At 37.3% G+C, this 24866-nt stretch overlaps 1 protein-coding gene across 2 annotated transcripts; it reads left to right on the forward strand.

Annotated features, from left to right (window-relative positions):
• The first annotated feature begins 2121 nt into the window (after nucleotides 1–2121).
• Nucleotides 2122–10745, forward strand: LOC107785350 (haloacid dehalogenase-like hydrolase domain-containing protein Sgpp). 2 transcript variants are annotated; one of them, XM_016606637.2, is made up of 5 exons: nucleotides 2122–2475; nucleotides 9115–9232; nucleotides 9337–9491; nucleotides 9918–10179; nucleotides 10289–10745. In XM_016606637.2, exons 1-5 carry the CDS (start codon nucleotides 2345–2347, stop codon nucleotides 10478–10480), a joined length of 858 nt encoding a protein of 285 aa, XP_016462123.1. In that variant the 5' UTR covers nucleotides 2122–2344; the 3' UTR covers nucleotides 10481–10745. The 2 variants fall into 2 exon arrangements, with proteins under 2 accessions (XP_016462123.1, XP_075109607.1); XM_075253506.1 differs by having other exon boundaries at nucleotides 9337–9394; nucleotides 9929–10179.
• Nucleotides 10746–24866: the final 14121 nt, after the last annotated feature.

Raw genomic sequence — 24866 nt, forward strand, 5'->3', positions numbered from 1 at the left:
CCAAACAATGAATGAAGAACAAGTATGAAAGCAATAAACGTTAAGAGTGGCCTCGAGCTAATAAGAACGAGCAAGTTAGAGAGAAGAGAGAGAGAGAGATATTATTGATCTTGTGGAGAATAGTTGGAGCAACATCATCCCTTTACAAAATAGCGTCGGTTCCCTTTATATATGAGGGGACCCGGTTATAGTACAACATACATTAATTGTAAAGTATGGAGATGGGATGGCTAGACGTGATGCTTCGGCATAGGCACTGGATAGGCCGACTCTGCCAGACTTTGCCGTGTGTCTTGGGAACATCCCATTTTGCTCTAGTCTCAACCTTTTTCTTCTTTGAGTTGGGCCTTGACGAGCCCGAGGGAGGGACTCGGTCGCAACTCCACGTCCTCGGGGTCTCGAGGTATTCTTCCGAAGTGGCTTGATAGCGAGAAATTAAGCCCTCTGATTTCACCGCATACATTGGCCAAGGGCTCGTTTGGTACGAGGGATAAGGACTAATTAGTCCCAGGATTAAATTTGAGATGAGTTTATCTCACATTTGGTTGGGATAAAATTGCGGTGTAATCAATCTCGGGATTAATTATCCCCGGATTGTAGTATTTTTTACCCCTATGGGATTGTGGGATAAGTAATCCCGGGATAACTTGTTTCCTAATAAAATGACCCCTAAGGGGTCGTTTAGTTAGGAAACAAGTTATCCTATGATAAATTATTCCGGGATTAGTTATCCCACCTTCCAATAGGGATAAAAATACGGAAAAGGGCCAAAAATGTCCTTCAACTATTCGAAATAGCTTAAAAATATCCTCCGTTTGTTTTCGGTGCCAAAAATATCCCTGCCGTCTATGTTTTGGACCACAAATGCCCTTAAACAGTTAGTCTTGCCATTGAAGCTGACATGACAGTCCAACTAGGTTAGATTTTCTTACATGGCCATCCTCCTAAGCAATCTAGCATGACAAAACTATTTTTTCGGAAAAACTATTTTTCCAAAATTTTTTATTAAAACACAAAATCAACATTTATTCCGAAAAAGTAAAAAATATTTAGAAAAATTATTTATTTCGGAATTATTTTTATTAAAATACAAAATCAACACTTATTCCGAAAATAGTAAAAAAATTCCGAAAAAATTATTCTTGATTGGGCTTCATGATTTGATTAAAAAACTCCATTGTTCTCTTTTGTGAATTTATGATTAGTTTTATCTAAATTTTTAGATACTTATCAGTTATAGCTTCACAAAAGGCACACCTCTACTGTAAGTATCAATTGATTCATCCGAAGTTCTTATAATTTTTGGAGTTTTGAAAATTTCAAAAATTCCGAAATTAACTTTAAGTGAAATTTAAAATTTTTACGGTCGAACACTTATTCCAAAAAAGTAAAAAAATTCCGGAACAATATATTAAAGCACGCCCCAAAATAATTTATTTTGTATATTATATATAATATTTTAATAAATAAATAATTTTTCCAAATTTTTTTACTATTTTCGGAATAAGTGTTGATTTTGTATTTTAATAAAAAAATTCCAAAATAAATAATTTTTCCAAATATTTTTTACTTTTTTGGGAATAAATGTTGATTTTGTATTTTAATAAAAAAAATCGGAAAAATAATATTTTTGAAAAAATAATTTTGTCACGCTGGATTGCTTAGGTGGATGGCCTTGTAAGCAAATCTAACCTAGTTGGACTGTCATGTCAGCTTCAATGGCAAGACTAACAGTTTAGGGGCATTTGTGGTCCAAAACATAGACGACATGGATATTTTTGGCACCAAAAACAAACGGAGAATATTTTTGAGCTATTTCGAATAGTCCAAGGACATTTTTGGCCCTTTTTCGTAAAAAAAATACTACAATCTGGGGATAACTAATCCGGAGATTATTTATACTATGATTTTATCCTAATCAAACATGTTATAAACTCATTTTAAATTTAATCTTAGAATTAATTATCCCTTATCCTTTATACCAAGCGACCCCTAAGTGTATAAAATAATCATAAGGGGCATCGAGATTTGTTCCCAATTTTGGAGAGTAAATTATGTATTGTCTTTTATTTACCGAGAACGTTTTTCTTTTTTATCATTTTTATCAGACTACTAGGTATTTGAGCCACTTCCTTTGGGGAAGAAAAAGAATATTCGAACAATTCTTAGCCAATGGATGGCTGGTCCTAGTAGAGGACGAAACAACAGAACCACACTCCCCTCACCAACACATCCGTTAATTGACTTGTAAATCCTATAAACTGAAAATCACTTGGCATCCTCCGACAAAGTGGGAAGTTCTGATTTGAGCATTACAATCTTTTCTTTACATCTGAATAACTATATGACCGCTTTGCTCTCTTTCCACACTGTTCCTTCCTATGTACTACCCACTAAACCATTTCCAAGAAATAATCTTTCAACACTAGTTCCTCGAATGTCCTTGTCTTCGTCAACTTCTAACCAACAGATAAGGTAATTCCTTTTTTCATAATTTTTTAGTGTCAATCATCTATTGATTATCCTTTGAGCTGCTCTTTTAACACGCCTCTCTGTCCATTGGCATTGGGAAAGTCTTGGTTACCTTTTTTCTTTATTTTGCCACAGCCATTATTTGTTTTATTTTTGAGGTTGCTAATTTGTGCAATTAATTTGTGACCGACTAGTGTAGACATTTTATAATTGTGATATATAAATGTTAAAGGGACTTTTACCTACAGATACAAAATTAGGCCCTAATTTGGTGGTTTGGCAAGATGGTTTAATTTTCAAAAAGTAGCAAGAGTTTATTTACCAAATTTATACAATCCACTAAAAACATACTCTCTTCGTTTCAAAAAGATTGGTACTATTTTCTTATTAGTCCGTCTAAAAAAGATTGGCACATTTCAATATTTTAATTAATAGAAAGCATTTATAGTCATATAAATGTTATGACATGTTTAAGACCACAAGTTTCAAAAGTTTTACGGTCACACAAATACTATGGCTTATTTAAGGCCACATATATCAAAAGTCTTCCCTTTTTTGTTAAGTTTGTGAGTCAAACTAGGACAATCCTTTTTTGAAATGGAAGGAAAATAACTTATTTACATACAACTCGCATACAAATATTATTGTATATATATATATATATATTACTCGGTAAAAGCATAAAACTTACATACAACTTGCATATATTATGTTGTTGTATGTATTATATATATATCATTTACATGTATTTTGTATGTCGAGTATGAATGTCCAATGATATATCCATACCACCCGACATACATCCGGCAAACAACTATTCTACCACCGGACCACCATTCAAAAAACCACCATACTAATCACCATAAACCATCATTCTTTAAACCTTTGGCGGAGTGGTAAGTACTCCCCCATTCTTAACTAGAGATCTTGGATTTGAGATCTAGATATGGAGTCGCCTTTGAAAGGGAGCGTTTCACCCCTTAATAGCTGCTTCCTCACTTACGCTGCCATTGCCATGAATGACGCTCAAAGCTACAACATTCTTTTTCCATCCTTTGACTCTATCTACAGTTACTGGCAACATTTAAGTTGCTATGTATTGAATATCTTGCTATGTTAGTTAATTAAGTGCAAGCATCCCTAATAGTAGGCTTCCAATTTTGCATATCTAGGTGAAGTTTCCAAAGTCAAACTCAAACATCACTAGGTGGAAGAAATGTTTAAATGAGAAGTATGGTAATGAATGAGGTGCAAGTCTCATGGGAGTATAGCCATGTCACTTTTCATTACTCTCTCGATTGTAAAAGTTCTTTGTAAGATTTTCTTGGGATATAGGGTCAAAGTGTATATAGCAAAAATATAGGGTGTGCAAATTAGTTAAGAGTGGTTAGTTAGTTATAGTGGTTAATTGACAGCTGCACAATGGTTGTCATTTAGTTAGTAGAAAAGCCCCTATATAGCATAGTAATGGACGGAGGTCTCACTGATTTTGGCAAATACAATTCCCTTCTTCTTTCTTCTCCATTCTCAATCTTCTTCCTTACAAATTCAACGTGGTATCAGAGCGGGAATTGCTGGGACTGTAATTTCCGATCTAGTTCCGGCGAGATTCAAGTTTTTCGGCAGAAATACAGAGCTGAAAAATTCTTCAATTTTGAGCTCAATTTCAAGCAGTCATGGCAGACAACGAAGTCAGCTCACTCGATCATAATCATCCGCTATTTTTGCAAGCTTCAGACGCTCCAGAACTAGTCTTAATTCCGCTCAAGCTCACAAGCCCAGAAAATTACTCACTGTGGAGCAGGGCGGTGAAATTGGCACTCGGGGGAAAGAGCAAGCGTGGATTTGTGGATGGATATTTTGTAAAAAGTATGTATAAAGGTGTATTGGCTGAGCAATGGGAGAAATGTAATGCAATTGTTCTATCATGGATTGGTAGTACTGTTTCGAATGAATTAATGCCTAGCATCGTATATACATCGAATGCAAAAAAGGTATGGGCTGATTTTCAGGAAAGATTTGATAGGTCAGATCTAACAAGTATCTATCATCTTTGGACTGCTATTGCAACTTTGAGACAAGGAACAAACTTGGTCACTAGCTATTATTCAAAAATGAAAGATCTATGGGATGAATTAGATGTCATAGCACCTTTGGCTTCGTGTGACTGTGAGGAGTCTAGGCCTTCAGTGGAGCTCTTGAAAAACATTCGCCTATTACAGTTCCTTATGGGACTGAACGAGAGTTATGGCAACATTCGAAGTAATGTCTTGGCCAAAAGACCTGTGATCACAGTGAATGAAGCTTATGCAATAGTTATACAAGAAGAAAGTCAAATAACTCTAAGAGTCACATGCACATTGAAGGATCCTCTTACAATGCTGGCTGGTAAAGGTCATGAGTTTAAACCTAAGAGGCCAGGATTAATATGTGATTATTGTGGTTATAAAGGACACCTAAAAGAAAATTGCTACAAGATAATGAGGTATCTACCAGATTTCAAAAGCAAGAAGGGCAAAATTCAGGAGGCAGGTCCTATGTGAACAATGCAACAAGTGAAGAGAAACAGGTGCCTATGCTGCCAACACAAGGAAATTTCTTCATTGAGGATCAATACAAACAACTAGTGAATTTGTTGCAGAAGACTACCACAAATGAATGTTCCATTAATACTGCAAGTATCATTACTTTAATGACAAATGCAGCTGCTAGTGATCATGTTTGGATAGTGGATTCAGGTGCTACTCACCATGTGACACATTGTAAGAATGCTCTAAATAATCTTAGAAAAGCATATCATAGGGCAGATGGAGTACAGTTGCCTACAGGCAGCAAAGCAGAAATTACACATATAGGAGATGCAATAGTTTTAGGGAATAAACTATGGAAGGAGTATTGTATGTGCCGGATTTTAAATTCAACTTATTTTTAGTGTCAAAGCTCACTAGACAATTATATTGCTCAGTTGGTTTTTATCCTGATTTCTGTATATTTCGGGGGCTCTACAATGGCAAGGTGATACGGATTGGTAGATAAAACAATAGATTATATTTGATAAAAGAAAATTTACCAACAACAGGAATTAGTTTCTCGAAGGAACATGGAGAAACAACACTGTGGCATTTGAGGCTTGGTGATGCATCAACAAAATCTATGCAGCATATTTCAGAACTAAAGAATAAGATACAAGCTGGAGAGAAGGACAACTGTGAAGTATGCCCTTTAGCAAGGCAGTGTCGACTACAGTTTCCACTTAGTAGCACCAGATCAAGTAGTTGTTTTCAACTCATACACATGGATGTTTGGGGACCTCATAAGGTACCTACGTATGACAGGAAGCTTTATTTTGTTACAATAGTAGATGACTACAGCAGGTTTACTTGAGTCTGCTTAATACAGTCTAAATGTGAAGTAGTTGTAATAAAGAACTTTCTTGCAATGGTAAATACTCAGTTTGAAGCTACTGTGAAGATCGTTAGATCAGATAATGGTACTGAGTTCTTCAACTCTCAATGCAATGTTTTATTTGCTTCTCTAGGAATCATACACCAAAGTGGTTGCCCATACACCCCACAACAAAATGGGGTAGTTGAACGAAAACATAGGCATATACTGGAGGTTGCAAGAGCCTTGAAATTTCAAGGCTCAATTCATAGGAGATTCTGGGGTGATTGTGTGAGAACTGTAGTATACTTGATAAACAAACTGCCCACTAGTATTTTGCAAGGAAATTCCCCTTATGAGTTATTGTTTGGAAAGCCAGCCAAAATAGATCACTTGAGGGTGTTTGGTTGCTTGTGTTATGCAAGTAATCTGTCTAAAGGTGATAAGTTCACAGCTAGAGCAAAAAGGGCTGTCCTTATTGGATACTAAGAAACACAAAAGGGTTATAAGCTGTATGATTTGGAGAATAGAAGTGCATTTGTTAGCAGAGATATGGTATTTAAAGAGCAGGTCTTTCCTTTTGAGAGAACTACTGATTCAGATTGTACAGAGGATCTATTTACTTCTCAACCTTCAATTGTGGAAATAGATAGACACCAACCACATGCACCTGTGACTCGAACCACAACCCAGAACATGCAAGTGCCAGTTGCTGAAAACATACACCAATCACATGCACCTGTGATTCCAACCACAACCCAAAACATGCAAGTGCCAGTTGCTGAAAACATTACTACAGAAGTGGAGAATACTAATATGGACACAATCATAGATCATGCAGAGTTTGCTGAAGACCATGAGACTGCAGCTGATGCCCCAATAAGTGAGAATCTCATTCCTGCTATCCTTGAACCAGCAGTTGAAACAAGTGAGAATCTCATTCCTGCTATCCTTGAACGAGCAGTTGAGACAACAATAGAAGAAGCAGGAACAAAAGAAATGCACTCACAACCATCACCTATAGAAGTAGAGACTAGGAAGTCTAGTCGACAAGGAAGGCCCTCTGTTTGGCTTAAGGATTACATCACCACTGCCAAGACACACAGTAACACTGTCTATTCCATCTCTAATGCTCTCTCTTATGATCATCAATCCCTTACGTACCAATCATATCTCAATGTTTTTCAGTTTTAACTGAACCACAGTCCTTTAAGGAGGCTGCAAAAGATCCAAGATGGATAGAAGCTATGGACCAAGAAATTAGAGCACTTGAAGAGAACCATACTTGGGAAGTGGTCGACTTACCAGAAGGGAAGAAACCAATTGGTTCTAAATGGGTGTTTAAGATCAAATATAAATCAACTGGAGAGGTTGACAGATTTAAGGCATGACTAGTAGCAAAGGAACACACCCAACAAGAAGGGTTGGACTATCATGAGACATTCTCACCAGTTGCTAAAATGGTAACTGTTGAGAACTGTTCTGAGTATAGTAGCCTCCAAGGGATGGATCCTCTATCAAATAGATGTCAATAATGCAGTCCTACAAGGGGATCTTTATGAAGAAGTATACATGGTCTTGCCACAGGGTTTCCAACGACAGGGGGAGAACAAAGCTTGCAGACTATTGAAATCACTCTATGGCCTGAAACAGGCTTCATGACGGTGGAACATTAAGCTCACAGATGCCTTAGTGGGAGCAGGGTATCAATAGAGTGCATACGATCATTCTCTATTCACTAAGTAGACAGCATATGACATTGTGATTATATTAGTGTTTGTTGATGATCTCTTGATCACTGGTAGTAATGTTTCCCTAGTGGAAGAGGCCAAGAGCACATTGCATAACAACTTTAAGGTCGAAGATTTGGGTGAGCTCAAATATTTTTTAGGCATTGAAGTGCTGAGATCAGATAGGGGATGTTATTGATCCAGAGAAAATATGCACTGGAATTAATATCCACCACAGGACTGGCTGCTGCCAAACCTACATCCACTCCTATTGAACTTAATCAGAAACTCACCACTATGGAGTATGACAAACATGTTGGGCACAATGGTGATGAAGAGCTGCAAGATATGGGCAGTTATCAAAGGCTGGTAGGCCAGTTGCTCTACTTGACCATTACACGACCTGACATTTGCTTTACCGTGCAAGTTTTGAGTCAATTCATGCAGCATCTCAAGCAATCACACTTAACTGCTGCACTTTGAGTGGTCAGATACATTAAAGGTTCACCTGGCCTTGGTGTCTTCCTCAAGAGGGATCCTATTACCCATTTTTCTGCCTTCTAATATTCAGATTGGGCAGCATGTCTAAACACACGAAAGTCGATCACTGGATACGTTGTCAAGCTAGGGGATTCCTTATTGTCCTGGAAGTCCAAGAAGCAGCAGACAGTGAGTCGAAGCTCAGCTGATGCTGAATATAGAAGCCTAGCAGCAGAAGCAGCTGAAGTTACTTGGCTAGTTGGATTGTTGCAAGAGTTGGACATTGAGATACATCAGCCTATTGATATATATTGTGATAGCAAAGCTGCGCTTCAAATAGCAGCAAATCCTATTTTTCATGAAAGGACAAAGCACATCCACATAGACTGCCATTTTGTTCGAGAGAAGATTAAGAATGGCTTGCTCCCTCCTCATCACATTTCAACCAAACTGCAGTTGGCTGATCTTATGACAAAAGGTCTTGGTGTTGCTCAGCACTCGTTCCTTCTTTCCAAGCGCGGAGTGTTCAATGCATTCTACCCTCCAGCTTGAGGGGGAGGCTTGGGATATAGGGTCAAAGTGTATATAGCAAAAGTATAGGGTGTGCAAATTAGTTAAGAGTGGTTAGTTAGTTATAGTGGTTAATTGACAGCTGTACAATAGCTGTCATTTAGTTAGTGGAGAAGCTCCTATATAGCATTGTAATGAACGGAGGTCTCACTGATTTTGGCAATACAATTTCCTTCTTCTTTCTTCTCCATTCTCAATCTTCTTCCTCACAAATTCAGCAGATTTATTTGATACTAATGCAGCTCATCTTAGCACGATAAATAAGTGAAAGAAAAATTGCAGCTAGTCGCTCAATCCAATAAGCAATATCATATAGCATGTCTTTTGATAATTATTGCAGCTTGTGTCTAGTTCAATTTACCGCAATATGTACTCTACTCCTAAAATGAGTTTATAGAATATTTTCTAGCATCTATGTAGAAAAGAGGATTTTCTGTATGACATTGTTTCATTTGCTGAATATCCCTTTTCTGTGAAGCAACAAATGTTCATTGCCAGTTGATGCTCCATTGAAAGCAATATTATTTGACATTGATGGAACATTATGTGATTCGGATCCTATCCACTACTATGCCTTCCGAGAGATGCTTCAAGAGGTTGTATTTTCTACTCATTGCATCTGTTGTTATCAGTTCCAACTCTGCACAATGAAGTCAAGGAGATAGTTCTTCATTTAACTAATAGTTTTCATTTCAAACAGATAGGTTTCAATGGTGGAGCACCCATAAGTGAGGAGTTCTTCGTAAAGAATATTAGCGGTATGCATAATGATGAGCTCTGTAACGTCCTTTTTCCGGATTGGGATTTCCAAAGAGCTATCAAATTTATGAATGATAAGGAAGACATGTTCCGAAAGTAAGCTACTGCAAAATTAATAAGTCCATTGATCAAAATGAAGTATATGTCATATAACAATTATCATTAGACCTCCCTGTATATGATTGATAAATTGCATGATTCAGATCAGGATCTAGCTCAATTGCATAATGTTGGGCTCAACCAGCCTGGAGATATTCTTTACATGGTGTGATATTATCCGCTTTAGACCAAACTCGTACGATTTTTTCCAAAAGGTTTCACACTATTACGAAATCCCTACAACTTATATGTAGTCTCCCAATCTTTTCAGCTGCCAATGTGGGACTTTGTTCGCACACCTAACACATAATGTGGCGGACTAGGCCAATTTTTTTGTTTTCTTTTATAGAACCAGCCAAATTATATTAAATAGAGTAGACTCAGATGCTATAAAATTTGGAAACTAATCATAAAAATGCACAGAATTGTATCAGAACAGCTAAAACCATTGGACGGCCTTGAGGATGTATGCAAATGGATTGAGGACCGCGGTCTGAAACGAGCAGCAGTGACTAATGCTCCAAGAGCGAATGCTGAGCTGATAATCTCAATGCTAGGCCTTGCAGATTTCTTTGAACTACTTGTCATTGGAAGCGAATGTGAACGAGCAAAACCTTTTCCTGACCCTTACATGAAGGCACTTCAGGAACTTGGAGTATCTCCTAAGCACGCATTCGTGTTTGAGGTTTGTAATACACATTTAACACTAATGATAGCCGTTGGTACATAAAGATTGATAATCAACTGCAATATGTTTAATTTCGATAATTACTCCTATCTTTTACTGAGTGTAGGATTCTATCTCTGGAATAAAAGCTGGAGTAGCTGCCGGTATGCCGGTTGTAGGTTTAGGTCTAAGGAACCCGGAAAAATTACTGTCAAAGGCTGGTGCAACATTTGTTATCAAGAATTTCAAAGACTCGAAGTTATGGACAGCTCTAGAAGAGTTGGAAACAGAAATGGATGCAGGAAAAATGAAAACTTGAGTTGGAGGCAGGGTGATGTAGAATGTTGTATCACCATAAATTGTTCTTTGATTGAACATCTATATGAACTTCAAAGTGTTCTGTTATATGTCCACCTTTACTGATCACCTCATGCTGAAGTTTGCATGATAAGAGTAGTATTTGTTTATTTTGGTTGAGTTGTCTTTATAGCAAAGTTCAAGGATTTTAGTTATATATGCTACAGTGAAAAATGTACACTATTAGTGTAGTTTAACTTGTTAAAGTACGTTAATTTCCAATTTTACCAGGTTAGCAACTAATGTTTATCATTAAAATTAATCAGTAGTTTAGCAACTTATCTCATTGCTACTACATTTCTCTGTCATAAACTTATGGCATCTATCCACTTATGGATCATATTTATTCCATTGTGGTGTTTACATTTGAAGTTTGTTCCTTCTATAATGGGAGTTATCTGCGCTATGATCCAGCACCTGGAGCTGTGGGGTTCTTCATGCTTTCGGCAAAATAATTTTGGGGAGAAGTTTTGTATTTGGACTACCTTTTGAGAATGAGATCTTGGATAACTTGTGTTGGTACTTTTGAAAGCATACTTTGAATTGTTTTGGTTTCCAGCAAATATTATGTCCATTTTAGGAGAACTAATATGTATTTTAAAATCAACACACTTGTAAAATTTCTCGAAATGCTAGACTAAATGCATAATTTAAACGAAGAGGTGCCAATGCCAAATCCAGTTTTCAGGTAATGGCCCCAGATATACGTATAAAAGTTGAATTGAAATCCATGTTTAATTCAAGGATTAATGACCAGAAATAATGTTCATCATTCTCTTTATGTTTTGTACATACTTTTTAGCTGCTGGAAATTTTTATATATGTGGAATCACGTTTGAGAAATTTAAAGAGTTATCAGTTAATTTTTAAGATTGTAATCGCTTTAGTTCTGTTTAGACTTGTCTCACTTGCTATCTAAAGGAATGGAAAAAATACAATAGGTCCCATAAACCATTGTTTTGTCGAAGTGACAGCAAGGTGTTATCGCTTCATGGGGTGAAGTCATGTACTTTAAAGAAGTGTGTGCTTCAAACAATGACAGAAAATGTCATCCCAACGAAAAACAACTAATTCGTTGGATTTCAAGTTTGAGGAGATGAATTAACATTAACATTACTGTAGATTTAATACTGAAATTAATTCTTAAGTAGAAATTTTATTATTATGGTATAATGTTCAGTATGTTTAAGAAATAAACCTTCCATTTGGCATAACATCATCTCCCTTCCACTTAATGACTGGCTCCCACGGAAACACATATCTCATAGTTCTGGTCCGGCAATCAAGCTTGGCGAATTATGAGTGAAGCCAGTCCATCCCCATTATCATGTCAAAATCCACCATCATCAATTCAATGAGATCGACTGTGGTATCTCGACCATGCAATGTGACAATACATTCCCTATAAACCCCGCGTGACTACAATAGACTCACCAACTAGAGTAAATACAGAGAACAACTCACGAAGTTGTTCCGGTTCTATCCCAAATTCCATAGCAACATAAGGAGTGACATATGACAAGGTAGAACCAGGATCTATTAGAGCATACACATCATGAGATTGGACAGTCAATATACCTGTGACAACATCTGGGAAGCCTCTGAACTCTGGCGACCTCTCATAGCATAGAACCTACTAGGTCCTCCCGAACTCTATCCACCACCCCTAACTGCACCACGCCCTTTGGGTGCTGGAGTACCTCGAGTCGAAGGAGGTATTGTAGAAGCGGTGGCTACTGAACTGGATGGCTGCATCATACCCCCACCAGTGCTCTAACGGGATGAAGGGCAATTCCTCAGAATATGACTCCTAAGACCACACCCGTAACATACAGGATGGTCCATACAACAGACTCTTGAGTGCATCTTTCCACACCTAGGGCAAGTGGGCCTCTGCTACGGCTGAAATCTCTCACCTGACCGACCTTGCGGATAAGATCCTTGTTGCCCTGACTAGGCTTGAAGCAACTCCACTGCTGCTGAGCTGGCCCTGATAGCGATGCACCAACTGAAGACTAAGCAAAGGACTATGTCGGTCCAGATGATCCTCCCTTAAATACTGCCCTTCCACCACAATCCAAACTAGAAGAACCACCAAAGCTTCCAGCGGACGGGGCTTTCTTGCTACCCTCTCGCTCCATTCCATTCTTCAATTTTCAGGACTTTGTCACTTGAGCAAATTCCACCATCTTCCCATAGTCCATGTCAGAATTCAAGGCGGCTGTTGATACCCAATTTTTCCTATATATTTTAAGTATGCATAAAAACTTCAAGATAGCATATATATGCATATATAAGCATGCACAAGGCTTTTATTATTTTTTCCATAATTTTAAGAGTTTAAATTGATTTATTTTCTCCCCTTTTATCTATAAAATCCCCAATAACTGTTTTCAAAATTATTATTTTGATAATTCATCTATGGATTTCTATATTTATGCTAAAATATGGCTAAGATAATTTTTATATATTTTTACAATTATATTTGGTATTTTAACGCTAAATTGCATATAATTGCAATGTTAGCCCATTTTAAGATATAATTATATGTTATATGCATTAAATTGGACACGGTATTTTTAAATTGTTATTTATGTATTTTAAGTCATTTTTTCACCTTAATTTATTTTCCAGAAATTACCTATTATTTTTTATAAAAATAACATGGAAAAATTGGCTATTTAAATAACAGCCAAATTTGGCTTTCAATTATAGCCACAATTGGACCCTTTTCCAGCCCAATTTCACACCCAAATCACCCGACCCATACCCTATTAACCCTTACCCAAACCCGAAACCCACCTACCCGTTGATCTCCAAGATAAACGGCCCAAATCATTCCCTTCTTTTTTTTAACTCTAATCGACCCCTAACCCTAAGTCATTTTTCTAAAGACGTCGCCTTCAGATACTCTCATCTTCTCCTCTCTCAAACCTAACCCTAACACTCCGTCAATCGCCTCTTTCTCCGGTCATCTCCGACGACTATCTCTCAAACCCCTAGCCTCCAATGGTCACTCCACCACCTCGCTCATCATCTCTAAGGCCCTCAAGAGTCCTAGGCCATATCGATTTGGACCTACGATTTTTGATTCTGTTGTTCGAAGTTTCTCTAGTGTGATTTGGGCAAAATCACACCATGTGTGTTACGATTTGTGAAGTTACAACAGGTTCTTTCGATTTCTACTTATGTTTCCTTTTTAAAACCTAATTCTCTTCTGAATCTCTCAGATCTATGTCATTTTCATGCGTTAAGTCAGTTTCCTTCTATGATTTACTTGTTCTCGATCTTTCTTCTGAAAGATCTTCTACTCTAAACCGTTTTTACTTTATTTGAAAGCTAGGTTTTCTCGAAATTCTTTCTATACCTGTTCAACCGATTTCTTCATGATTAAACATTTTTCCCTTGTTTATTTGACCGATTTTATGTTCCTACTGCTTTTTAACTCAACTCTATTAAAAGCCCTAATTTTTTAAAGATATTTTCTTTACTTGTTTCTGTGTGTTAGCATGACTTCCTTTACTTGTTTCTGTGTGTTAGCATGATTTTCTTTGCTTGTCTCTGTATGTTAGCTAGATTTTCTTTACTCTGTTTCTATGTGTTAGCATGATTTTCTTCACTTTGGTTCCGTGTAATTTTCTTTGCCTTGAATCTATATGTTAGCATGATTTTCTTTGCCTTGGTCTTGTTAATCTCTCGTGGTCACCATGCTTCGAATATGTTCTGCTGAATCTTTAGCCTACTTATATCACTTCTATACGACTGTATTTGCTCATCTCTTGTTTCTTTCTACCTATATAATTGACCTTGTTCATTTGCTACTTTTGTGCATTCGTCTTTATTTATATGTTGAAAATATGCAGAATCATGACTCCCCATGATTGGTTCTGATTTTCCTTAACTGTTGGAAACTGAAAGATTTTCCTTCAAAGCCTTGGAATTCTCCTCGTCTGTTTGAATTAACTGATTTTATTGCCTTATTTACTATGGTACTTGGTTTTACTTAGTCTTTCCTTAATTTGGTCTTTCTAAATTTGGTCCTAATTGATTACTTTATGCCTACTGAACCCTGGCTCCTTCCTTATTTAATTATGCACTGATTCCTCTTCCTCCCTTATATGGTACTGAATCTTTCTGTTTGATCTTAACTCCCTTAACTCAAGGAAGTACTTCCTTGATTCTCAAATTGATTGATTCTGAGTTCTTAAATTAGTGTACTACTATGATTTTTACCTTATTCTACTACCTACTTTCAACTATAAATTCTCTAAGTTTTCACAAACAACATGAACACTTGGTTTTCAAAAACTCTTCTCTTACTAAAATCTTTACTCTCTCTCGCTTGTGCTATTTTTCTACTATTAGACGGCTGCAAGCCAATGCTAATCATCTGTACTCTTTGGTTCCTTCATTCTGCTTACTTCTATCTTCATTGGTATGTCCTAGTTTTGATTTAAAGCCTCAACAACAACATGTTTCTCTTGTTGCTTCAGTTTCTCTTATTTCTAGTGTGCTTCTACATGTGGTTCTGTTGTGAAACTTGTAGTTGAGTTACATTACTAGCATGCTATTATGTCTCCCTTTCCCTTTAGATTAATGTATTCCCTTATATGTGTTTAAAAGCATGCCTTGTCATTTGTCTTTTACCTCTTGTGTGCTTACCACCTTATGAATTCCCAAATCCTTATCACCCCTTTCTATGTGTTTGTATTCTCCTTGACTGGTTTGTGACTATGCTAGTATCAACTAAATCTGAGCATGTTTCAAACCAGTTTTAAGACCCTGCTGGGTTATTCATCCAAATGTTTATGTATCCCCAAACCCTTGACCCCTGTGTGACTATTGAATTCTGAAAACTAGCTGTGCGTGATCTTTTCCTAGGGTGTCTTAAGCTTGTTTACTACTTCAACCTTTTCAAACCATCTCTATTACTTTACTAACTGCTTTCAAATAGACTTTTAAGTCCAATTCTTAATAAACTGCCTTCAACCTGAATCTTGCACTTTTACTTTACTCTTAGTTAATAAGTTATGCCCCTATAGTATGTGTACTGCCTTGGGATCCTCTTGAGAACCCTCTGAACTCTAGCATACTGAGGCTGGCCTTTCCACACTGCACTAGTTCAATGCTTGGTTACTAAGTCTAGGTGTAAGCATTGTCCGGGGTCCTTGAGACCCATAAGGAACTTTGATGCACCTAGACTCTGATTTGTCTATGGAAATGAGGCTTGTGAGACCATTGGAGGCTTTGGGAAACTTGGGCCTAATTGCAGGCTCTCTATAGAATAGCTTCTTGGTTTTCTATTTCATTTATGTAATTCATTTATTGGCCTGTAATAAATTGTAAACAAATACTTGGGGTACTTAGTAAAAGGGTGGGTAGATGTATATCTTGTGGGGTAATATGGGTAGAAATCCTGCTCTTAGGATTTTTTTTCAAATCTGCCTGCTTCACACACTAGAAAACATGTCCATAGGGTTTTATTGAATCTAATTGTTTCTACGTACTAGAAAACATGTTCATAGGTTTTTATTAAATCTGATTGTTTTTTCGTAGTGGAGAATCATGCCTATAGGGTTCCACTTTCAATTTCATTTGCATAGTAGAATCATACCTATAGGGTTCCACTTTCAATATCATTTGCATCATAATAGAAATCATGCCTATAGGACCTAATTCCGAATTAGTAAGTCTCTCATATACTGCAAATTAACTAAAAACAGTAATATGCCTAGATATCATGTCTATAGAGATCTAACTCGCAATTCCGTCTGGTAATTCTAATTAGCCCAATAGATCAATTTCACCTAGTTTGCTTCTTAAAACCAGTCTAATAAGTGTCAACATTCCCTAAAACTAGTTCCGTCAAAATGGCTTCAATCTCATTAGATATCCTGCCTATAGGCATTAAAGGGGTCTATCTCGAAAACTTGTTTGTTTCTGCATTAACATAGACATAGTACTACATATAGGCAAGCCTTAGTGCATTTTCAAAACCTGCATTTCTCTGAAGTTGTTTCTATCAACGTTTCTGATTCTAATAAGTTTTAAAGAGGAGTTCCTAGGCAACTAATAGGTTATGACTTCTGTATCTAAAAGTGGTTTATGTCTGCATAATCACTTAGAAATCCTGCTTTAGGACTTTGATTAATAAAGACCTTACCTATGTTTGAGTCGTGCTGCCTGTATGTTTGTTTGAGGAGGAATTGTGAGCCTCTTAATTGCTCCCATTATGTGGAAGTCCTAAATGCTTTTTGACTGTCGCCTTAGACTTTTTCCTTTAAACCCTTAAGGGTACGTCTAGAACCACCTATAAGTAGAGGTCTTATTCCCTCCGGGACTATTAAGAAGGGACAGGTAGCAGCACGCAATAGGAATCAGTGACCAAACACTCACTTTGCATGACCAATAAGGGGACGGGAAGGGTAGACATGGGATATGATGACTACAAGTTAATGTCACGTGTATCCCCTCATTGAGGAGTGTTTATCGGACATTACATGGGGTGATCCTATAGGATAAACAACCTAGGACCCCTCCTTACCCCAAATCCTTTTCTTATTTAAACTTTGTTTTATATAATTTGTTCAAACCTTTATTTCACTACTTGACTTGTTCAATGAGCTTTACAACTTATTTGATTCAACTATTTGTATGGACTAATTTGTAAATATAATTTCGGTCGGGACCCACAGTTGTGGACCAAGAGGGGTGTCTAAAACCTTCCCTTCGAGGTTATCTCTGGTAATGCAAACCAACCCAAGAATTAATCACTCTAGGTGCCCTAATGCACCATAATTCGTTAGGTGGCGACTCTTCAAATACCCAGTTCCCAAAAGGAAATGAGTTATTACCCCTATGAATGTCGAAACCCGGACCTCTCTCCGGGAGGAGGGAAAAAAAGGGGCTCGACAGTGGCTGTAGTGGCCTCATTGATAACCAAAGGGCTAAAGCCTTGCACAAACTGGCACACCCTAGCCTCGATAGTGGGCAACATGTAAACATCATACTTGGACAAATGCACGAATCTCATATGGTAATCCCACACCCTCATACTACCTTGATTCAAGTTCTAAAACTCGGCGGCACGGGCTATCCTGGTCTCAGCATATCGATGAAAGCACCCACAAAATCCCCCCACTTTGCTAAAAGGATACCTTCCTCACAGGACTCCTCCCACAGCTCAAACCATAAATACTCCACCTCCTTAAGGCGAGAGGAGGGCAACTCCACTGCTTCTATTTCTATGGCACGCATAACGCAGAGATACTTGTGCATCTCACCTATAAAGTCCTGGGGGTCCTCCTCGGGCTTAGTACCCGTGAATCCTGGAGGATCCAACTAAATAAATCTGTTTACCATGGAACTAGCTGAATCCCCTTGCTGGTTAGAGGAAGTAGTTGTGGCATTTAATCTCTAGGAATAGGAAGCCACTATCTGAATCAACAACTGTATGGATCCCCTAAGATCCTCATAAGAAACACTAGAAAGGGGATTTGAGCTGGAGGTGGAACTGGAATATCAGTTGGAGGAGGAATCGTTACATTCTCAACAAGAGTAGTAGAATCAGGAGGTATTATGGTTGGGGGAATTCCTTCACCCCTCGGGCGTCCACCGTTACATCATGTATCTCATTAACTGCCACTCCTAGGGTGGCATTGGCCCTTTTGCCATTCTTTGCCTTCTTCTTAGGCGTTATATACTGAAAATTAGAACAATGCACGAGTTAAAATGAGGAACAATCTTAAAATCAGCTCTATTGCACGATCTAGAATATCAAAGAAGGGTGACATTTCTAATTTCCCAAGTAGCCTCTTAATTATAGATGTGGTCGACAACACACCAATATAAAGGATTCTACTAGATACGACTCCAAGACATCCATGGACACTTTTAAAACCTTAGGCTCTTATATCAAGCTTGTCACGCCCTGACCTTGGGGAGAGCGACCGATGCTAAACTGAGTTATCCTGGCTAAGCAAGCCTAATTGATGCCTTCTACCCAATCTTACCCAAGAATCATTTGAGAATCAATAACAAGAGTTAGATGTGAGAGGATAAAGTGTACAACATCATTTTTCATTACTTAAAAGGGGCTTCATTGACAACTTCCAAAAAATTACACATTCACATTAAAAAGTGGAACATCAGATAAATACAACATTTATAGTTTGTTTTTCCCAACAAAATACAACCCACAACATGTCTATGGAATTTTTAAATGGAACAGAAGAGTAGTATAATAGTGCCGGTGACAAGGCCCCGATTATATCTCAAAATACAATGTACAAGGATCAAAAGACACAAGGCCCCCAGAGGTAGTGGGGATCACCAAGTCAGCTGAGAAGAGGGTGTACTGCTAGCAATAATCAATGCCGGCTACTGTGAAACCACCTGCATCCATTGAAGATGCAGCGCTCCCGATAAAAGGGATGTTAGTACATATGGAATAGTACTAGTATGTAAAACTAAAATACCTTTTTCATGGAGTAGCATGCCAACATAGGGAGAGAAATATGGAAACAATGAGCATACCAATCATATTTAAATGCCAAGTTAATATAAAGTAAAACTTCAAGTAAATATATTCATTTTTAAGTTGGGAGATATTTAGTACCGACACACCACCATTCATATGGCATGGAGTCCAATCACTGCCAGACCGGATAAGCTATCTCACCCCAAAGTATGAGTATAGACATAGAAACAACACTACCATGTGCACGGCATGGCGTTCGATCTCTGCTCAATCGGCTAAGCCGTCTAACCACAATGTCGTGTGGGTCGACATGGTTCTTTCTAGGTATTAACTCATCCCAATCAAGGGGAATAATCTCAATATAATATAACGGGAACTTGTCCCTCAAACAATCCCTATACTGGCATGTGTAGTTTTAAGCTTGGGCTTTTATGACCCAGCCTTCCTCGGTGACCTAACGATACTCCCAAAAATATTTATCATATAAAAGAATTACATTAGTTTCATAGCCTTCCATACATTCTTCATTTCATTGGCACTCTTGGCCACATATGTAAATCATCCTTTTTGGCACGATGGCCACATTTTATACTTCATATTTTTTATTCATTCATTTGACATGGACTATACAACATTTAAAGGCACATATAAGACATCTGGGAAATCATAACTTCAACATATGGATACATATGGGCTTAGAACACATTGGAAACGTTTACAAATAAAAGCATAGTGATTTGCAGTTGGAACATGAATCAAATCATAAGTCCTTGGATAAGCTAACCATATAAGTAGATCGTAATGATAGAGATAGGAACTTGATCAAACTATAATCGAAGCTTATGAGAATTTCGAGGAATCCGATTCTACGAAAAGGGTTTTGCCAACATACCTTGTTTGAGATTTCCTTAGTTTTACTACAACGTTTCAAGATCCTAGAAATTTCATTCTATAGGAAGATGGTAAAATTGAATAATAATTAGAAGGATTCTCATGATATAAGTCTCTTGGGAATTTCGTCAAATACCTACTATGCAAAATCAATTACAAGGCTCTACAATGGTAATCATTTCTTCCCTCAACCAATCTAAAAAAGAGTCTACCCGTAATAGTTCAACAATGTTACATACCACCTCCCATTGGCACATGCATGGACTAACTCCTATTCTACAGCTTACTAAGACCCATAAAAACTTGCATGAAAGCTTAGGACAAAGACTTATCTGAATAGTGATGGCCTAGTGAGTGGATTTCTTGATTCTTAAAGATTGAGCAAGAATGTATGAGTAGGATGGTTGGAGCTTCTTCTTATCTCTCTCTAAAACAACCCCCCCCCCTCTCTAAACAACTGTTTTTTGCCTTAAAAAATGACCCCAATGGCTTTTAATCAAAATAGGGTCAGTTATAAAATACACAAAATGGACCCTCTGAACCTAATCTGCTATTACAGAATGCACTGTAGAACAGGTCTGCGGTCTACGAAAGGGACCACAAAATCGCCCTCCAAAACTGGGTTGGTTTTGTTACACCCCATGTTTTCGTACGTGATAGTACGTTGTAAGTCAATTGATGTAAGCTCTGAAATAAGATCATCTTTGAAAGTACATAAAGTAATTTAACCATGTTAACTTAGAGGTTACAAATATTTAATATTATGGAATGCAAGTACCAAGAGGTTTGGAAGGCTTAGAAGCTAAACCAATTGAAGAAAATAAATTTTGTCAAATGTCGACAAGTTGGGAATGTTATAACATGTACTTTTGGGGTGATATTAGGGTGCTTAACATGATAAAGAGGTTATGTTATGAGTTATTTTAGTCTTATGATAGTTGTGTATTACATTTTTAATTCAAGCGAGTTGTGGAACAAAAGTTGGCAAAGGTCATCACAAGTTACATTCATTAATATGCTGAAAATCAGGTCAAATAGAGCTGAGCATTTCTTCCAATGTACATGGAATTATGGGATGGTCTACCTACCAAATTGAATATCTACGAGTCTAGTTTCCAACGGAGTAAACCGTTCATTGATACGATATTGGAATAGAGAGATATTTACATTTTCACAAGATTGAGTAGACTGGTAGGTGACAAGTAGGTGCATCACTTACTTGCCAAAAGTAGAGGCCTCAATTAAAAGCTCCAAGGTCGGCCAACGAGCCCTTTTAAGGGCTTATTTACTTCATATAGTACACACATAATAGATAAAAAAAATCATAAGTACACCCAGCAAAATCCTCCCAAAAAATTCAACCCAAAACCCTAAATAATTTTCTCTTCTTTTTAAGTTCTAGCTGGAGAAAAACCTAAGGGTTGAAGAATCAAGATAGGAGCTGAGATATTCACCAAATATGGTAAGTATACTGCCCTTTTTAATCCACTTTTTCTGCTGTTAAAGTAGAGAAATTCATTCAATAATTGTAAAAACTCATGGGACGGTGATCGGAAGCCGTTAGTTCGAGTTGTTCAACTTGTAGTGGATTGTTTTGTGGGCTGTTTCATGTTGTTGTTGGATTGTCTCTTTAGCTACTGTTTTTGTGGAGTTTTGGAGGAGAAAGGATGTGAAAAAATACCACATAATGGAAGGGTAGTAAGCTGGTCGTTGTCGTCACATTTTTGGATTGTTTGACACTACTATGATGGTCGTTTTGCGTAAGAAGAGATTGGGATGTGTTGGGCTGTTTTGTGGTATTTTGTGATGGATATATGGTTGGAAAATGATGTATATATGTTTTTATTGTTGTGTTCTTGTGTTATTGGTGTTATCTCGAATTGGGAGGAAGTAAAGATTATAGGGGAGATGCTGCATGTTTTAATATAAAATAAGCTTGTCGTTCGTTGTGCGATAGTTGTACCTTCCATAACTTTATGATAGTATTGTTATCATTGTTGTAGATTAAGGTGCACCAATACGCGTTTAACATGGTTATTCGACATATTGTGATAAGGTACGTTAAGTCTAAACCTTTCCTTCATTTTGGCATGATCCAGTAACTACTTGTGTTTGATAACGAGACATAAAGAGAAGTTCATATTCCTGAATTTATGTACATTTTTCTAGTCTCATAAGTTACAATATTCTACCTTATCGTGACTTTATATTCAATTGAATATTGTCTTCTTCTAGTCAAGAGAGCAGAGGGTCTATATATATATATATATATATATATATATATATATATATATATATATATACAGTATTACAGTATTTTCATTACAATCTAGCTATAATCGATGGGCAGGCCTCTATTGGGCAACCTCTGATCAGATGGTAAGTTATATACCAAGCCTACTATGGCCGAGCGCCTATGAGCGAGCCCAGTTGGTCGAGATACAGAGCCTAGTATGGCCGAACACCTATGAGCGAGCCTACTACGGCAGAGCAGTTATATAGCTATATATATATTTACCGAGCCTTATAGGGTCAGACGACTATTTTACTTATTATATTGAGAGAATTGAGTCAGTATCAGCAGGTAAGCATACCATCAGATTATGTTTGACTTCCATCTACCTGCAGTTATCAGTTTAGTTTTAGCTTTCAGTTATTATGTTGCCTTACATACTCGGTACATTATTTTGTACTAACATTCCTTTTGTTGTAGGTCCTCATTGACAGTTGGACAGACCCTCCCAGCAGACAGAGTCAAACATCAGCTTGGTTGGTAAGCTCCACTTCCTTAGATTACCAGGTCTAGACCTTGGAGTTCATTTTTATATATACAGGTTTGATGGGTAGATTGAGGCCCTGTCCCGACCATGGTACAATTTAGTTATCTCTAGAGGTTTGTAGATGAGTCCTGTATATTTTTTATATTAGTAGATGTTCATGGCGGCTTCATCGACACACACACAGATATATATATATATATATATATATATATATATATATCACCTTTTAGGTATGTTTACCCCATAAATAAGAGAGACATTATTTTCAGACGATTCAGAGTATGACCTCATCGACTTAAGTTGAGGGTTACCCCTCCAGAGTTCACAGTTACAGAATGGTACGCTAGGGCCGAGTACAGAACTGGGTGCCAACCACGCCTCTTCAAGTTTAGGGCATGACAGGTCTGGCCTAGTCTGCAATAGATTAGTTATGCGGCCGAATAATACACTGCAAAATCTTCCTCCAAAAATTCTCATATTTATTCGGCAACGGATGTGCGGCCCGTAAACGGTGATACGATCGCATATTGGACCATGAAATGACCTTCAAAATTAAGTTTCACCTGGTTCGCTTCACAACGAATCTGCGGTCAGCAGAATAGTTTTGCGGTCATATAGTGGACGCAAAAATGCCATTTTCAAAAAATTTCACCAAGTCCACAATGCATTGCACAACCCAAAAGATTGCAGAAAATTATCTACAATGCATTGCCTTCTTCGGCACCATAAAACCTTAAATTCTTGGCAAAAATTTACGGGGCCTTACAAAGATCCATACCCATAATCACATCAAAATCCACCATATTAAGTAACAATAGATCTATCCTAGTTTCCTAACCCCCAATTGGTAACCACACAAGACCATAATACACGATCCACCATAATAGAGTCACCTACATGTGCAGATACATGAAATGAAATATCAAGAGAACCACTGGGCATATCCAAATAAGGAGCAAAATATGATGACACATAGGAATAGGTAGACCCCGGATCAAATAACACGTAACATCTATGATAGACTAAATCTATACTTGTAATTACAACATATGAGGCCACCGCGTCAGGTCTACCTAAAAAAGCATAGCATCGATCCTGACCACAACCTCTCTAACTACTGATGGTAAGCTATAATTACGTATTTTAGTCGTTTATTGCACTTTAATTCACTGCACTTTACTTGTTTTGAGCTTTAATTGATAGTATTTTTGTCACGCCCCAAAACCAAAGGGCGCAACCGACGCTCAATTGAGCAAGCCCGATTGAGCAAGCCTATTAGGTTTCATTCTACCCAAAATTAATTTATGAATAACAAGGAGATGAACTCCATAAATCCTACTTTATGAGCATTACATTGACAATTTTTACCTTTGTCTTTCATTAACAGTTCAACCATACTAACAAAATTATTACAATTAATAGATACGAAGGAAACATTCTGCCAAATAACAACATATCTACTTCAAATTTTCAATACCCGACACCACTCACAACCTGTATACGAAGCCTCTAAATACAATTGAAGAGTAAAATAAAAATGCCGGCAACAAGACTCCGGCTATACCTCAAAATACAAAGTACATGATAAACAACGGTACACGACCCCGAAATAAAGTGGGGCTCACCAAGTCAGCTGAAAGGGAGATGCGTCACTAGCTGCGACCAACACAGCCTGCTATGGAGCCACCTACACCCATTTAAGACGTAGTGCCCCCGACAAAAGGGATGTTAGTGCCATCGAATAGCACTAGTATGTATAACTAAACATCATCTCATGAGAAAGAACAACCATACAAGAATAAAGAAATCATAAGGATTCAATAAAAGCTTTAATCAATAACCACATCATCAAATAAAAGGAATCACATAGCTTTCACATAATTTTCATAGCTTTAGTTTGGGGCATTTAATACTGTTCATCATCATTCATAATACCACCGCTTTCTTGAGTGGAGTCCGATCACGACCCGATCGGCTAGGTTGCCTCATTTGAGATATGTGTGAGCACGTGATTTTTGCCCTATATGTAATACTCCTATAAAATCCCAAGAAAATAGATTTTTTCCTAATTATTTGCCATTATAGGATTTTTTGTGGAATTTTATTAATTGTTTACATTTTCTATGCACGTTTAATTTTATTAAAAATCATGAAAAATGACAAAAATACCATGCATTGCATTTAGGTTTGTTTTTTTT

This window comes from Nicotiana tabacum, chromosome 5, assembly GCF_000715075.1.
Source record: "Nicotiana tabacum cultivar K326 chromosome 5, ASM71507v2, whole genome shotgun sequence".
In the NCBI taxonomy this organism is placed as follows: domain Eukaryota; kingdom Viridiplantae; phylum Streptophyta; class Magnoliopsida; order Solanales; family Solanaceae; genus Nicotiana; species Nicotiana tabacum.